At 42.4% G+C, this 18,695-nt stretch overlaps 1 protein-coding gene across 6 annotated transcripts in view; it reads left to right on the top strand.

Moving 5' to 3' along the window:
* Positions 1-18,695, top strand: part of ss (spineless) — a 134,016-nt gene that overhangs the window by 71,088 nt on the left and 44,233 nt on the right. For all 6 annotated transcript variants that reach the window (XR_006883607.2, XR_006883608.2, XR_006883606.2 and 3 more), the window contains exon 2: positions 1,576-1,766. Coding sequence is in view for 3 of the 6 variants with exons in the window: in XM_046629558.2 (XP_046485514.1) it covers positions 1,576-1,766 (191 nt within the window). In the remaining 3 variants the exon portion in view is untranslated. The remainder of the gene's footprint in view (positions 1-1,575; positions 1,767-18,695) is intronic.

Genomic DNA, 18,695 nt, shown 5'->3' with positions numbered 1-18,695 from the left:
ATGGTCCCAGAGCGATTACGTGGTACCGGATTAAAGAGGCAACGGTGCTCCCCCCCCTCTCAATCTCTATCCACGAATTTTTATTTGCCGTAGTTGAAGCCTATTCGAGACATTCGACGTCTGTTTTAACTAATTTTCAAACTCCTATACGCGGACACATTCACACGGACATGAGCAACGTCCTATAACCTCACTGCGTTGTAATTATTGCCTATAACGCTGCATTACACGCTTTGGTGTTGGAGCCGGTTGATTACCGCGAAGAATCTAATAGTTAGGAACAGTGAAGAGCTCTGGCCCTCTCTTAGGACGCTCCAGCTTCACAGGGATTGGAGTAGAAAAAAAATAAAAATAACATTTCGACAGATTCGCCACGGCCGCTGCATTGCTCCGGTAATGGACGCACCGCTCTGGCAACTAATGATCCACGACTACACTATTTTCCCGTTACATACTCCTAGTAGTATTCAAATTTTTATCAATACCAACAATTTCATTTTCCATCTGGGTTTGTCAGAACTCTTCGGGAAGCGGAATACACTTCCTCTTATAGTTTCGCATCACCTGAACCTTGGATGGGATGTTCATTGGGGGTGTATAGACGCATAGACAACTCGATCTAACAAAGAAACATGATGAATGGAAGGATTTGTAAAGTGGTCATGTCCTCGTGTCATTATTGGATATCACCATTTCCTCCATTCCACTTTCCTCTTCTTTTCTTCTTCAACTTATTTCCCTCTGAATCTCCCAGCGCGGTTATACATGGATATGATGAAGGTAGGGTGAAAGGGCTACCCTGACTCCGCTGATGGGTATAGACCGAGAACCGCGGCACGATGTAACTGCAGCCGTCAGTCATGAGCGGTGAGCCAAAGTTTCGTAACTCAGAGATTTTATAGGTGAAATGAATCGCCGCCCTGTTTGGTATAGTCCCTCCACCCTTTCGGCTCCCATCCACATATATGGATATTTTCCGTTCGAGTTTCGTGGGCAAAACCTCTTACGAAGAAAAGTCGTAAACCCGGAATCTTACGACGGTTCCCCGTCACCGAGTTGAACGCACGGGGCTTATTTTCATATATAGTAGGATGCACCGTCGCGTCTCATCGTGTCAATCAGGCACCGAGAGTCCGGCCTCCGCGGGTTAATTACGACCTTTTAATTGTCCTGTGATATCACGGAGGGAATCCGACGGGCGAACGGCGGCGCAGTAAACGCAGCGGTGCCCCTCCGGAACGGGACGAGGATATTAGTAACGATTCCATCAAAGAAGAGGAAGAGAGAGACAGAAAGAGAGAGGAGAGACCGAAGATTTCCATAATTAAAAACTAATATCAACGGTGCGCATGTACAGCCAGCAACCATCACGACCTTCCGAGGCTCGGATCGTTACCCACGATCCGACACTCGTCATTAACGCCAAACCCCCTGAAATTGAAGGAACGAAACAAGGTAATCCCTAGGAGCCAAGCATCCTCGGGGATTTCGGGGCAGGTGCGACAGGCGCCGGTTGTTACCCGGAGTATCGTGAGACGATCTCACTCGCTGACCACGTTTCTTGTTCTTTTGCAGTTTGAAGCCACCGCAGAAGGATGGGGTGACTAAATCGAACCCAAGCAAACGGCACCGCGAACGACTAAACGCTGAGCTGGACACTCTCGCGTCCTTGCTACCCTTCGAGCAGAATATACTGAGCAAACTCGACCGGCTAAGCATCCTCAGGCTAAGCGTGAGCTACTTGCGAACCAAGAGCTACTTCCAAGGTGAGTCGAATGTTGATTTTATGGAGTGTCTCATCGCCTGGACGAGGAGATTTGGATTCCCCCCTCTATGGCTTTCCTCTCTTCGTCCTTCTGCTTCCAGTCCAGACCGAGTTCAACCCGAGGTTGTATAGAATCGGGTACCTCTTTAATGCTTTGTACCAGAGTCTAATCTGAATCGAGCACATATATACGGTAATTATCACAGAATTTTGGTACGGCTCCAAGAACGATGTTCCACGCGAACGAGTCGTTTAGTCTTCTTGTGGAAACAATACTCGAAGCAAAACAATGTCCGGGGGTTCGAGAGGATAAGGCGGGAATACCGTGGCTGGCATAGAGAAGAACTGCGAGAAAAGCTGCTCCAGCGGGTGCCGTGTGCAACGCCCCTTGCCATTCTTGTCGAACTCCTGCCAACCTGCCCCTTCTTCTTCGATAATCCTCTCCCGCATCCTTTCATTCCGCTTAATTCACCCCACGCGCGGTTAGAAATAATAATCGGCGATGAAACTCGGCCTTGCAAATACATCCCATTCGCTCTCGGAGAGATACTTATACCCGATGATACGATCGAAACCCAAAATTATCACTGGTGCTGAGCTTCGATCCCTAGTTCTTGAAGGATCTTTAAAACCTGGTCAGTTTGGAACATTCAACTTCCTCCAATGACCTATTTATACATTATTGGACACTATCGGTGACTGTTTGTGTCTTCCGTCAAACTTGATTGATCACAACTTAAGGTCCATCATCAGTCAGCATGAAGACCATCCCGAGGTTTTCGCTAACCTCTGTGTTCGTGTATGTCTGTCTATTCAAGACTTGAATCAACCTTGATTGATCGCAACTTCAGGTCCATCAGAGCGTACAAGTATACATCCGTACGATTCAAAGGACATGTTTTCCTGAACTCTGTTCCAAGGATTCTTAGGAATCTTATCCCAGCAGGACGGCAATCCCAGCTCAATCGGAGCATTATGGGTAACGAAGCTGATCGGAGGAAGCGGGTGGCTGGTGCTCGAGTCGAAGGATGCAGGTCCCGGGTATCAGAGGATCGGGCGACACTCGGTTGGCGACCAAAAAGATCCCGGGATGCTGACAATGAATAGCTATTAAAACGGTGTGAACAATGCTGCAGCAGTACGGGGCGCTACCGTATTTCTCGGCGTGCAGGCGCACCGTCGAATCGTCGCGTCCTCCAGCTTCCTTCCCTCCTTCGATCACCCGCACTGTTCGCTTACTCGCCGGCCTGCAGGACGTCCACCCGGTCAGCCCGACTGCCGGCTCTCTCGTACCCGGGTGATATATTGCCAGATCCTCGATTATACGCCGGTCCTTGCACGCTTCTTCTTCTTCTTCTTCTTCTTCTTCTTCTGCTTCTCTCCTCTCGACTCTCACCCTGCAGGCAACTTCCAGCCCGCGATCGCAACTCCAGGGAACACCTAACACCATGCAGTTCCTCGCCGTGTAACCCTCGGCCTGATCGGAACGACTTGCATACACTAGCGGCCAGCCCCCCGTGGATATCTTCGGACGCAATCTCTCGGTGCCGCTTTTAAGAACATCGCTAAGTAGTTCGTCTCTCCCTGCGCAGCCCTCCGTCGATCCGAAATCGGCGAAATCGCAGAGCTTGCTCCGCTCCGCTGGTGTAAAATCGGAACCACCGAAAACGCGGAAGTGACTGACCGTGCCACTGACAATGAATTACAATTCACTCCAAACCATACACAGTGTCTTGAGACCATCGGTCTAGTAATAAGATCTCCGAACAGATTATTGCAGGAGGGTTTCTCGCAGCGGAGCAAAAAGATATTGACACTATAGTAACACAAGTTGGTACGGTGAGAAAATGTGACTCCAGAACCAGATCTAGGAATGTGTTTAAGAGTCCGTTGGGTCGGTTTCCATTCTTTTCAAAGTTCCGATGGTCAACTTGCTGCACTACAGTTCCTCCAGGATCTTGTGGTTGAATTAATTAGCCTCCTTTCTCGCTCTTCCCGTTAAAACCAGGGGACGCAACGTCGGGGTAATTTTTCGCCGAGGAGCAGAAGCAGAAGTCGAAGAAGAAGAAGAAGAAGAAGAAGAAGAAGAAGAAGGAAGAGGAGGAGGTAGAGGTGGTGGACGTCGCGAGACGGGATCTGGGAACGGTGCCGTCGGCTCGGTAGTAGGTGGGAAATCGGCGCACACCGTCGCGAGCACCCGGGTCCCGGATGATAAGAGATCTCGGGTAGCGCTTAGCGCGTCCCACACACTCGATCTTCGAACCAAGGTGCGCAACTCCCCGCAATTAACCGAGCGACGCCACTTAGTCTTATTATTGGCACCGTTTCTGCTGCTGCTGCTGCTTCTTCTTGCTCCTCTTTCTCGCTCTTCTTTGTCTCCTTCGGGTGGTTTTTCTCGCCTCACCATGGAATAAGAGAGGGATCTGCAAATCGAACAATGCGCCTGAGACGTAGAAAGACACTGGTGTGTGCGGTACCGATCCCAGGACGACAAAAGATCCTATCCGGTTCACCGCGAGGTCACGGCACTTTGAAGTCTCTCGTGCGCCGACATCTGTGCAATCCCACAAGCTGATGGTATTTTTTTTTTTTTTTTTACTTTTTTTATCTTGATTTTTTCTTGTTCTTGTTCCTCACCACCTCGCGATTTCCGTCTCACGGATGTATCAAACTACAATCGTCACGAGAATGACTTTCCTTCGTATTTAGCATCAGTGGATTACGTACACCTCAACTGGTCTAATAGATCAGGTTTGATCGTGTATACAAGTTGATGCTGCCAATAGTGTAGGATTCGAAGAGCGAGTAAAACTTGGACAGCTATTTGACTTGATTTGCATTGGTACATTATTGGACCTCTTTTTAACCAAAAAAATTTAAGTACTCACTGAGCAAGTGACTTCAATTGGTTTAACGAAAAACTCTTTAGACCGACTTCAAGTCTGGATTGAAGTTGTTGGCAAATCCGATATTCAAAACTCATCTGCTGCCGATACTGTAAGATTCGAAGAGTGATTAAAACTGCGAAAGGTATTTGACGGGGAGACATGAAAAGATTATGACTCAATTAGCACTGGTACATTATTGGACTTTTTTTCGGTTAAAACAATCCAGGTGCACACTGAGCAAGTGACTCGAATCCATTTAAGATGAGCTTCTCTAGCCCGACTTCAAGTGTCGATACAACGGCAAGTCTGGGTTTAAGTTATTGTCAAATCCAAGCTGCAGCGGAAGAATTGCGGAAAAGGTTATCGGGCGCGTACCATTAGGCAGTAAATGGTGCGGGTGTAATCTGTCCCGGTCGCAGGAACGGAGGGGAAGCGAGGGAGAGACGAAGGAGATGAGGACGTTGGTCTAATGGTCCAGGCCTCATGGACTAGACTCGGGCCTAGACTCCCGGAGCGGGATGAAATTCCCGGGCAAAGAGGACCGTCGTGGTCCCGGTCGGACCATTAATAACGACGGGCGGACTAATTACCTACCGCGCATGCGCATCAAATCCTCATTAGACAATTCGTCACTCTTCCGATGTTTTAATCGAAAGCCCGCGCAACTCGTCGACTAATGAATTCACACACTGCGGGACCGGCCGAGATTGACTGGGAAACTAAACCGCAGCCCCGCGTATCTTCGCTTCATCTTCTTCCTCAACTTGGTTATGGTAACCATGGACCTGAAATTCATCACGGTAGGTGCACGTGACCCGGAGCTTTTTGCCCCGAACTCTCGTCACCGCATCTCAGGAAATTTTCGAAGAACCGAAGTCGAAAGAGAGACCAAATTTTCCTTATCTCGTTTACTACCTTTGAAAGAGAGAAAAAAAAAAAAAAATCGTTGTAGGTATCAGTTGATCGGAAAAATGGTCTGCGACTAGTTTTATACCGTCCAAGGTTCATTTCCAACTGGGGGGGATAAATCGATTCGATATGAGAGACTCGGCTGATCCCGATCGGTTGGGCGATAACCGATTTAGATAAAATTATAAAAATCGTTTGGTTAATTTTCGATCCTCATCGTCAGAGCGTCTCAATTAGGACGTGGATGATATTCGAGTTGCGCAATCCAACGTCGAGCAGCGGGGTTCGGATCCACCGTTCTCGTTTAATGTCTACAGCACACGTACCTACGATATAAGCAACACACTCGGCTCCTGCATATTATATCTCTATATCTTTAAGTATGTATTATGAGCCGGAGCCCCTGCTCATGCCGCTCGACCGTAATCTATCTATCGCCATTATTCATTTCGTTCTGCAGCTGCTTCACCTGATTAAATTAATAAATTGAATACGTCACTCACAGGGTTGCTCGCGAACCGGAAGTGCACCTGACCACTGCACCGAAATGACGATTCCTAGGCTCGTTATCGTTATCAAATTATCCAAGTTTCGCCATAAAATCATTCTTATATCGTGTTGATAATTTTTGAAAAATCAAAAAGGTGAAAAACCTTCAACCAGAAAATCGTTAACCATGGCGTATAACGTACATAATATACTTACATATAGTATGAGTAATAATGTGCAGGGTGCAGCGGGTGAACTAATTGCACGTTTTTTTCTTAATAGTATCGTTAATGAGCGATATTTATCAAGTGGTTATACCGGTAATATCGTCCAGCGGGAACCGATTAAATGCAAATCAGGCGGATAGTTTTCGCCATTAAAAAATACACGATCCCCTCGTTATTTGTGCCACAACGACATCGTGAAGTGTGTTTTCTTGTTCTTCAAATTTTCGATGGAAAAATATTTACCGCACGATGCAGCAGCTGTGCGTTTCGAATTCAAAACGTAATCCGATCGTTCCGTCATCGATAAATCGAGGAAAAAAATGTCTCCCTCGATGATTCGGAAGCCTTGAAAACTTCGTGTTATAACAACAGTTTCTGATCAATGAAATACGAATGATTATCGACCAAGTTTGGCGGTATAATCGCTTCTACGGGAGCAATTATCTTAATTAAAAAGGAACCCTTCTTACTCAAGGCCCTACCTTATTACCCGTTTGAGGTATATACGCCGTAATTGGCACGTTTCGTATTTTACTGCACGGGCTTGTGCAATCAGCTTTACCTCATTTATGCTACCCACATGCGACACGGACTGTTATTTTTTCGCTCCCAGCTCTGCGCAGAAATCACGACTTTCTTACAAAAAATTAAGAGATACAAAAAGGAATGAAATATTCAATTTTTAAACACCACTTAAATAGATTGTTCAATCAATTCCTATCCGTATAATAATCACTTGAATATTTTTTCACACCGTATGAACTTTTACAAGAATAATCAGTTCGTCGATTTTGCAGACATATTGAAAAATTCAAAAATTGCAGGCCTGAGTTGCCGAACTCGGCGGATTCCGGTTTCACTTTTTTATCCACGATAACATTTTTACGTTTCTTGTTTTATACTCTCCGTACAAGGGCGATAAGAATTATATCCGTTATCCCACCTCGGCTCGTGCTGCATTAACTGCGTCTAATAACGTGTACTTAATTTGTCTAAGTGGACCTTTGCCGCTGGTTGAATATATGCATATTAGACCGATAAAAAAGTACGGCAAGAGGTTGGCACATCATACATATATCAGATTTCTATGCATATAAATACAAGCCACCCCCCACAATCCGGGTGTGTTGTACCTACTGTAATTGCACGGGTGACCGGCTACCTGCGATTTTGCGGAATTAATGAATCGCTTGGACGTGAAAAAATTAAAAAGAAAAAAATACACTCCACTTGACAAATATCAATTCCTTATCGCCTGTATTTACACGTACCCACACAATACAAGTACAACAGAAAGAAAAATACATTATGTTTCAGCGATAAATTTTGACCAACAATTTATCAAAGTATCTAAATTCGTGAAACAGAGCTTGTACAGTTTCGGATTAGACACTCGGTCGATAAGAAAAGTTTCTACAGATCGCAGTTCTACCGAAATCGGTAAATCAGATCACGCTGAAAAATCGGTTGAGGGATAAATTTTTTCCAGCAATTTATCAAACAATCTATAAGTTCACGAAGTGGCGTTTGAGCAGCTAGTCTCGAGTGAAAACTGCAGATCAATACCGATTCGAAAAATAATAAGTGAAGAGTTTCTAAAGATCTTGGATCTGCGGAAATCGGTGAAACAGACCGGATTGAATAGCCGAGCAGCCCTTTGTCTCGGGCGATTAGCGAGTTGAACGAAGCCGGGATAATTTCGCAACCGATTTATTTCGCAATTTGTTTTATGCAGTGGGCGGGATCGATTTGCCGATCTCTCTGTATTATATAAACTTGCAGCTGACTGACGGACTAGATTCAATCCCGTGTATTTATAATTGCCGCAATCTGTAAGCGCGAATTGAGCACAATACCAACTACCGCAGAGATCCGAGAACACCGACGATCGACCCAAATAGCTCGGCTCTTTATCATCCGCCGCAGATCACCGATCGCAAAAAATCGGCAGGACGCCCACGCGCCGTTGCGAGTGAAGCAGAGACGCGGGAATTTTGCAATTGCGATTCTGACTGAAGATTATTGGAAAATCTTACAATCATCTTTGAATAATCCAGTGAACAGGACGCGATTTCTTACCGATTTCAGTAGACAAAATGAACTAAATATTCCCTCTGTTCCACATCTGTTTGCACAATTTTACTTCGCTGATGTTAATCGATAGTTTAGTGATTGAATTTCTTTTTCGTAAAACCGTGGAGTGAATAAAATCTGTACCGTTTGAAAATCGATACGGCAACACCAACGATATCTCGTCTGGACACTGAAATGGAACACAATATTTTGCGCGCGTGAATAATACGGCTTGTATCGAGGGGATGGAAAAGGGGTTATTCGAGGAATTGCCGGGTGACAAGTGGTACTTTGCATAAATTTTTCGTGTTTTTCGCAGCGAGTACACCAACAACGATACACAAGCCCGATGCACCGAGACGATGAATATCATTTCTGCAATTCAGCATCTGTAGGGTAATATCATTGCGGAGAGTTTGTAATTAGCGGATGATTAAGAGGGTGAAAATAAGCGACAAGAAAAACTCCAGAGGCACGAATCATCGACCCCCTGTTATCACAGCGATCGTATAAATCGTGAAAAACAATGAAAGGCGTTTATTTTCTCCCACTCCGTAGTTTTCTGCTGCTTTTTGCGATAAATAATATGGACGAACAATTTCTCACACTTCTATAGCAATTGTGCTCGGGACAGCTCGAAGCTGAGATCCGCATTTTAAGCGGGAAGACACAGAAATCGGTTAGTGCGGGGGTGTGAGGTTGCGTGAGTCGGTTTTAGCTCACGCAGGACAACTTCAAAGCCTGCCATAAGGCTTCGCACGGGTCTTTGGTCCGCTGCACGCCACCATACACACACCATGCACCGATAAAGACGCGATCAGCTGAGTGAGACGTGCTCCGGAACAACCTTTCTTGCCACTTCTGACCCACTCGAGAGATTTTTTCTTTTTCTTTTTTTTTTTAATATAATCAATTGATGAGAAACATTGCAGTGTTATTGACTATAAACGTCGGCCGTTTAGATCGATAAAAAATTTTGCAGCGTTCACGATATCTCAAAATCGGATCATACGGTTCACTTGAAATTTGGAGAAAGTATTATCTTCTATTTTTTTTTTTTTTTTTTTTTTTTTTACAGAAATTTCTCTTTCGTTCCGATTCTTCTTTCAAATATTTTTCATTCAGCTGCCAAGTTTTATCATTTTCAGATTTTTCACTCGGTTGTTTTCGAAAAGTTTGTCGGACCAACCGACAGATTTTTTCCTTTCCACGATGACAAAACGTGTAGTGAAAACCTATTTTTCCCGCTCACTTTTCATTGGATAACGATCGACTGTTGGAAGTTGATTTCAATTAATCGATTTCGAAAATTTACGACACTTTGATTCGACCGAGAAAAAAATTCATTGATCGAAGAAGAAGTGGGGTGAAATAACAAGGAGTCTCCAAATTTGAAATATCTAAATCGTTTTGAAACGTTTTTGAAATATCGACGGTACCGCAAAGAAAAACATGTCACCGAACGATATTAACAACGTCATTGCCGACAACGATACTTCCAAATAATTGATTCCGATGATAAATATATCGAAACGAAGTTCGATCAACGTATTTGTTTAACAAAACAAACCCCGATCGCGTGTAATGATTGATTTAACAGTGATAAATTACCAAAATTTGTACATGCTTCCTTAATTTTTCTTACCTATGATTCGTTCTTTATCGATATCGTTCAAAGAAAAAATATAAGATAAAATTCAAATTCTCACATCACACGAATTGCTCAGCTTTTTCACTTACTTTTCATTCTTCTAAGTGTAATATTTGTCAAAGAATTGGGTTTTAAAAAATGAAGAAGCGAGTCGGTCGCGGCAGTGTTATACGGACGAGAAAGTTGAGGAAAGGAGGGAAATAAAAATAGGAAATGTCGAGTCGCGGTGCTCCGATTCATCGCGTGAATAATTCCGCTCCATTCCCTCGCTGCGGAACGAATTGTAAGCGTTCTCACCGTAACAGAGTCGACGGGGTTGTTCTTCGAACGTCGAGTTGCCTCGGGGAGAGTCACCAGGTGACTGATGACGTCATTAGTTAACTCCGCGAGACACCGCGCGGGGTTAAATACATACATATATACACATTACATGCACGCATATAATTAATATATATATATATATATATATATGTTGCGTTGCAACATTACGCATATATCGCACCATATACGTATATTCGATTTCTCCCTCTTGATATTGTTGTAATATAAAAATGTTGTACAAATTACAAGTACCGAGAAAAAAGTTTAATACGAATTAATTTCCCCTTTAATTTAATTCTACCGAGTACCGTCTGGTTCTTCTGTTCGTCGTTACGATTGAGACGTGTTAATATTTGACATTATTCTAAAAAATTTCTTATTATACACTTCGTAATTATTGCCTGTACAAAGTTATTGATATTGCAAACAATACTTCATACCGAGGGGAATGATATTTTTATCGCACGGTTATTCTCTGTCAGCATGCAATTTGTGCATATTTTCTTTTTTTTTTTTTCTTTTCTTCTTTTGCATTTAATCGACGTATACGTTGTACGCGTTGGTTAATTGGTATTTCGAAAATAATGTGAAATGAAATAAAAATTATTACGCAACGCGAAATGTGCAACGTAATTCCGTTGATTCTGAAACTTTTTCCCTGTAGGTAATAATTGCACAAGTAATCCGTATGTTATTATCAAAATGGAGAATTTGTTTGTTTTTTTTTTCTCTCTCTCTCTCTCTCTCATCCTCTCTTTTCGTTACTCGCAAAATTTTGGCTCGAAATGGGAAAAAAAAAAAAATTTCTCTCGCTGATCGAAATTACAATTCGCGACACGTTCGCTGTTTCGAGGAAAACGAAAAGTTTCACAACGGACGATAAAAATCGGTGACCTACTACGGAATGAAATATCCTTCTTCCGATAAACTACTGATGTTTAACTGACGCATGTTAATACGTATAACAGTATATATTTACATGAGTATTAGTATATACGTGTATCGTACGTACGCACAAATAGCGTATAATAAGGCTTGGTTTAATTGATGTTTGATCGATGGATAATCACTATTGTCTCGACCGCTCAAACCAGCCCCTCACAGTATTTGGGCAGACGGTCGTACAGAATACGACCCTTATCTTTCCCTGAAACAAAACAAAAACTTAATTTTCGAAATATTTACACTTTTCAACCTATTTACTCCATACAAGTTCAACGTTAATTGGCTCTTGCTTTGTGAATTTTTTCACTCAACTTTTAGCAACAAACAATAAATCATTTTCTAAACTAGATGAAAAGAAAGTCTGCGAAATTACAATTGAAATGGAAATAAAGGAAAGTGACGAACACCTGCTAGAGGGAAAAAGTCGATAAGCATAATTCGACAGAGAATTTGAGAGGATTATGAAAGTGTGAGTAATTCGCCTAGCATTGTGCCTTAAGACGACAGTTAACCCTGGAATGGTATATATATCTTCTTTTTTTACCACCTAACTATACACCGAGACAAAAATGTATCGTCGTTGCAACAAACGGGGAGATTTTTGAATAAAACATTTTCTTCGTTTCGGTACCATTTGAAAATTTTTGATAATTCCAAAAAGTGTGTGAAAAATGTTTCGATTTCCGGCTTGATTCTAAGAATACCTGCTTTGGCGGGAGATTTGAAATCACCGTGGGGTATAAACTCACTTCAGTGTATCATTCCGGGGTTAATTTGGGGGCTTTTAATAACGTGGATTGGAGAAATCGCGTGTTAATTTCCGAATGAGGATAAAAACCGAACAAAATTGATCATTGACAAGCGAAACGAGCAAGGTCAAAAGTCTCGAGGATTGAATAGACCGAAATAACGCGGCCGATTAACCGGCAATAATGGTAAGACACATCCGGCCAATGGCAAATACAAACGTATCGCTTTCAGCCCTCGGTTATGCTTCACGGGGTGCCTTCCAGGATACCCGAGGGTTTCCCGAGGGTTCCCCGAACCCCCCGAGCCACGATGCGTAGATATATTAAGTGCATCTATATAGATGGACAAATATGCGGATAAGAGAGGGAGAAAGAAAATGAACGTAATTTTCGTGAAAATTCATAGCGAGTGCATTTTTTTCGACTTATAACGTTTCAGGCTACATTTTTTTTTTTTTCTTATTCTTATTCTCCGTGTTTAAACACTTGGAGCAAGCTTAGGCGTTCAATATTGTATTGTGAAAGAAAAATAATTTATGGAATTTGTACAGTACGATATTTTGTAAAAATTTTCAACGATGCCGTCGAATTCGTACCTATACTATCGAAGACCAGGAAAAAAAGAGGTTTCTGTACGCTAAGTTTGTGTGAAATTATAATTAGAACTTGACCCGACAAAATTGCATAAAATTATACCCACGCCATTTTACATAATTTTTTACAATTTTGTAATCCGTTATCGGTGACCCAAAAAATTTCCTCCTACCAATTTCTGTCGTTCAACAAACCGACGAGTAGGTACCAATTTTCATCCAAATCTGAATAACTAAAAAAGCGGCCAACCGATCGGAGCAAAAATTTAACCATTTCTAAGTTTGGAAAAGCAGCGTTGATTGAGATGAAAATCATTGAAATCCGGCAACTCGTTCTCGAGATATCGTCGTCGAAAATGATCGGAGGTGATTCTCTGGGCATGCAAAACGTGTAGATATATGGAAAACTCAACTCTTCGCTATCGTGGTGCTTGCGACAACTATCCATCTCACCCTGAAAACGTACAAACGAGAAGTTGGAAACTTATCGAATCCATGCAATACAGCACATCGATTACATCCATGCATGGCGAACGTGGCCGAGAGATAAAACTTTACGAGTATACAAGGGCAACAGGCAGAAACAGTTTCGGGGTGAATTTCCGTTGGAACAAAGGGCCGAGAATTAATTAGGCAGAAGGAGAAGGAGGGCCCTTACCTCCCGCGTCTATCTCTGCGGCGTTTCGGGGGCGCGGACAACGTCCGACGATTATACATTATACCTAGGCATATATATATATACATATATATATATATACCTGGTCTGTAGGGTATAGGGCCGGAATTTCACCGCCGACGCCGACGTCGCGGGAAATAAAATGAGAGAGAGAGAGAGAGAGAGAGAGGGAGAGAGAGAGAGGGAGTGAAAAGGGCGCCGGCGGCATATGGCACGATCACATCATCGCGTTGCCGGAGAAATAGAGAATGAGCGAGAGGGGGTGGGGTGGGGGTTGGGGGGTGGGGGGGGGGGGGGGGAGTGTAAGGGAGGAAGAGGAAGAAGGAGAGGGAGAGGAACGACGGTAGTCGCCCTCTCAGCCACCTGGCCCTCCCTTCTGCGCTGACCACGAGCTGGCTGAAGGGCTGAAGGGCCGAAGGTCCGGAGGGGGACGGGGGCGTGGTGGAAGAGGGAGGGGGAAGGGGATTTCGACCCCCGCAGATGATGCTCACGAGCCGTGGAGACCCCGAGTTTCGGGTCAATCTCCTCGATCGGTAAATTAGATATTACGTTGCCCCGTGTGTGGCTCTGCGTATGCCTGGCGACTCATTCCTCCCTGCAGGCGCACCTCCCTCCCCCTCCCCCTCCCCCTCTCCCTCACCGCCTCGCCTTTCGACCACTTTTACAACACGGTATTAATAATGAATTATTTTCAACGTTATCAACGCGGTATATTTTTTACAGTATGGTATGTATGAAAGTAAAAAATAATGTTCGAATTTACCGAATCTGTTGGTCAGCTGATGGCGGCGAATGAGAAATGTTTTGTTCGGATCCCTTCGTTCGGTTGAAATCGATTCATTGGTTTTTATTGAGGTTTTTCTACTGTCGAACGATGTTTCTTGGAACAAAAAAAAAATCATACACGAGAAATAAATTATAAAAAAAAGGACAGTCTCCTGTCGATGTGTTTTTTGAACACCGGATAATTTGGAAATTTAACAAATACTTTAGAACCGCGTGTTTTTTTTTTTTTTTTTTTTGAAGAAATTTTCGAAGAAACTTGAAATTTTTATTGAGAACGATGAAAAAGTTGTTTCTTACGGTTTCGGATAGCAATTTACTGTAAATGTGAAACGGTTCAATATTCAGTATACACTAAAATAGTTTTCTGGTTTTTATTCGTTAGCCAGAGTCAATACTGAGTAAGAACAGTTCAGAATCGCGATTGACTAATTAATAAATAATTCGAACCGAAGTTCAGTAAGTTTGGGTGAAAAAACTGGCTGCAGCATACTTTTTAAAGCGAATAATAATTTCATTCTAGATTCTCATTTGATAATTATATACACTAACAAGATTCATGTTTTACGATTACGTATAAATATAATATTATTTTCTCTCCCGTAATACGTAAGAAGATTGTGTAAACTTTCCGCGATTTCATAACCGTACGCAAACGGATAAATATCTTATTATTTTTACCCTCGGTAGCAACATTCGGGAAAATAGAAAACAAGTGATTTGAAATAAAAATTCATGAACACCACTATCAGGTACTTTGAATTGACATTGATTATGACGATTAATAAACTTTTAAATAATGCTGATTATCAATTGTATTATTATCAGAGCTTGCAAGCTGATGAAAGAAATTGTTTTTCAAACTATTTTCAATTAAATCGTGTTACACCGGGACAATCTCTTGAAACTTGTAAATAAACCGCGCGTGCGCCAAGTAATTAAATCTCATTGGTCGGCGAAATTTTCCCGCAGCGATATTCTTGTCTGCGACGCAGGCGAGCCAACGTACGCAAAATGTGTACTCTTGAATTTTCAAAGAGCGTAAGCATTGAATTCCGAGCGTTCTTCGAAGAATCAACTTTCCGAACCGACAACAAATGCTTCCCAAACCTTTCCGAGTCGCTACCTCAATTACTCGAGATTCTAACCTCGAAAATTCGTATCGACTACATCGCCGTCAGAAACAGTTTGACGGCTGAAAACTCGGGATGGCCAGCCTGCGCGAAGAGCCTATAAAACTCGCGCATGCGCGGTCGATTTTCAACTTTCAAAAGATTGTCCCGGTACATAGAATACCTATGACCAAGATTCATAACGTGGATATAAATTGGCAAACTTCAGAAGCGCATGTGCGTGTGAATTACGCATATATAACGATATACGTGTACAGGAACGAGGTGACATGGGTCTGAGAGCAAAAAATATACGGGACCCGATTTATACCGAGTTGACGTTAGCCTCGGCAGCAGGTTGCCGGAGGTTGACGGTAGCTGGTGCAGCAGGTAGTCAGGCAAGCAGCCAGGTAAAGCGTGCACATATAAATACACACATATCACGTACACGTATGTATATATATATATATATACACACACATGCGTATACACCAACATCGTAAGTGAAAACGGCGAAACGCCGTATCGATTTACGAGGCGTATCACGAGGAAGCAAATGGTGGATATCAAGTTAAAGTATGATGATAGTTGATACGCGAGTGCAACAAGCCACCGCTAATGTCTCCCGCCCGGAGTGCAGCAGATCCTCGTGACAAATAACGGGAATTAATCTCACGAGAGGCGAGCAGATGAGCCCTCGGGTCGTTTGCTTTTCACCCCCTCCTCGTACTTTTTACTTTTTTCTCCCTTTCCTTCTCTCTCTCTCGCTCTCTCTCTCTCTCTCTATCTTTTACTTTATTTTATTTCATTTTTATTTTATTTCATTCCAAGTTACCGTACTTCCTACGTTACTCTTCTCACCCTTTATACCCGTTGGTACATTACCCACTGATCCATCTATTCATCTGTCTCTCTCTCTCTCTCTGTCGCTCCGTTTTCTTTCCACATCTACGGTATTGCAAAGCTAAATATTACAAGACTCAAGATTTAAAAGAATTTGCGGTATTGTCGTAACTTTTTAACCTGTTCGCAGCTTAGGAAGATTTTATTTGTTACGGTTAGGTACTAGAAGATTCTAGTAACATGGATATCGATATAAAATAATAATTACAAGTAACTATTTGGTGTGATTGTAGTTGTGTGGGTTACATTCTCCGGTTTTTGTAACGTTAAGATCCGTTTCTTTAATTTACCAAATACGTTTGTTGATTTTTTTTTTTTTTTCCTTTCATTTGGTAGAACAAAGTCTCAGCGTCTATTTATCGAAGCACCAGCGTCAAACAAATACAAGAAAACACAGTACGAGCGATCGTATAATTAAAGATAGAAAAGTAACACTTAGGTACCAGGACATCTAGTCACAGTTACCAAACTCCGTTTTAATCTTGTACCCGCCATCGTAGTTTTTCAATCATGGTTAAAGACTTCAAATAGTACCTGCGCGACATCAATTTCACATAAATTACAAATCTCAGACTTGTTAATCATCGAAAGATCGTCCGAGTTATCCGTTGCCCCTTTTTCCATAATGATTCAACCCTCGACTAAAAAAAAAAAAAAAGTCACAGAGACGCGACGCCGGTGGGTAAAAAAAAGTATGCGAGACTTGTGAGAAAGCGGTAGAAAAAAAAAAAAAAAAAAAAAAATAAAAATAAAGAAACAGAGTAAAAAATTGAAAAAAAAAATTATAATAATAATACGACTAAAAATAAAAATGGAATATGGGAAAGGAAGGGATGAGATCGAGACTCTTGTCTCGAGTGTCGGCATATGTACGAAAGCAGGTGCAGGTACATGACGGCCTCGTACTTATATACACACACATATATATACGTATACATATATGTCTATATATACATGTATATATACACGTAATGATGACATGTACGCAGCGAGGAGGTATATTCCAAGATTTTGAGTAACCGCGTCGACGCTTCTCGCGTGTAACTCGGCAGTCGTCAGTCGGGTACATGGAGGTATGCAGTGCATGAGATGGATATCACGAGATATCTCACCTTTCATGCGGTGACCACGAAAACCCGGCACCGACTCGTTGCATTCGGGTGCGACGGCTCTTTGCCAAAACGAACCACCATGGATAATGAAAATTTCACGCACCCGGCGAATTGCGCAATACCAGATTCCCGTTCAGGCACCTCAACTTATGACCGAAGATCCCGACTTGTTGATTCCGTTCGTAGCAGTTTCGGACACTCGTGGGATTTATGTAATGTTCAATGAAATTAACACACTTTGATCTCGAATGATTGTGAGGAAAGTTTTTAAAGTAGTCGAAGCGGATGAAAAATTTTTCACACGTGTTCCGGTGGAATGACGAATAGATAGATGTAAAATAGATAGACGTTCGTAAATGAAAAAAAAAACAAAAACTCTCGTTCTGGTTATAATCGTCGAATCGGTAGCAGAAGTATTGAAAAAAATCGGTGAAATGGAAGGGACGACAACTCTTTTCTTTTAGAATGATAAATAGATAGATATTAAATAGATAGACATTAAGTAAGAGGAAAGCAACTGTCATTGTAGTTGAAATTATCGAATTGGCAACAGAAGCTGTGCTAAAATCGGTGAAATAAGAGCAACAACGAAGTGTCGAATATCGATTGGGGATAGCGAGAGAAGGAAGAGGGGGGACAGCGTTGAGAAATCGTCGATCACGACCAAAGTGTGGAATCTGACGCCATCGGTGAGACGACCGCTTGGTGAAGTGGTCGACAGTATAAGGTTGACCAGCCGAAATCAAGCCGGCCCGGTAAACACGAGATGACGAAAAAGAGTGGTGAAAAGAAGAAAAAATAAAGGTAGTAAAAACGAGAAGGAAACGAGGCGGAGAAAAACCCTGTTTTTTAGCTCCCTTTATCCAGCGTAGCGTAACGCAAGGCCGTTGAAGCGGTCAAATCGATTCGAAATTTCAACGACGATTCGTTTCTTTCCTAGTTTTTAATTTGTCAAACACCGCGAGTGTGAAAATATTCGCGGTCGACGAAACAAGATGACAAGAGTAAAAAAAAAAAAAAAAGAATATAAAGAACGATTCCTGTAAAAGTACAGTATGTACAGTATTTGTAAAGCTCACGCAAAATTTTCCTCGATCTCCACGTCCAACACCTCAACTCGTAATTATCGAACGCAAGAAAATTGCAAATTGAAAGCTGTGGAGGATAAGAGAGAGGGACAAAAAAATACCAACTCATCACGCAGACAAACGCGGTGATTCGTGGGTAACGAGGCGGCGCGATAACCGTGTAAAATGATTAGCAGTAAATCAGCTAGCGGGTCAGGGTCACCGCCTCCTCCACCTGGAGTATCTCACCGCGCCCTGCAGCCCGAAGTTGTAACAATTAAGGGGTGAAACCTATACCCAGTGTCTACATCAAATAATATCCCTGCTGCATGAGTAGTCCGTAATTCCCTGTTGTGATGATTTTTCTAATTTTCATCAAGTATGTTTTTTTTTTTTATTTACTTTTTTTTTCTAGATACAATATCAAATTAT

Source organism: Neodiprion pinetum, chromosome 5 (genome assembly GCF_021155775.2).
Source record: "Neodiprion pinetum isolate iyNeoPine1 chromosome 5, iyNeoPine1.2, whole genome shotgun sequence".
NCBI classification, from domain to species: domain Eukaryota; kingdom Metazoa; phylum Arthropoda; class Insecta; order Hymenoptera; family Diprionidae; genus Neodiprion; species Neodiprion pinetum.
Note: the sequence above shows the minus strand (reverse complement) of the source record. Positions and strands in the feature narration are given on the sequence as shown.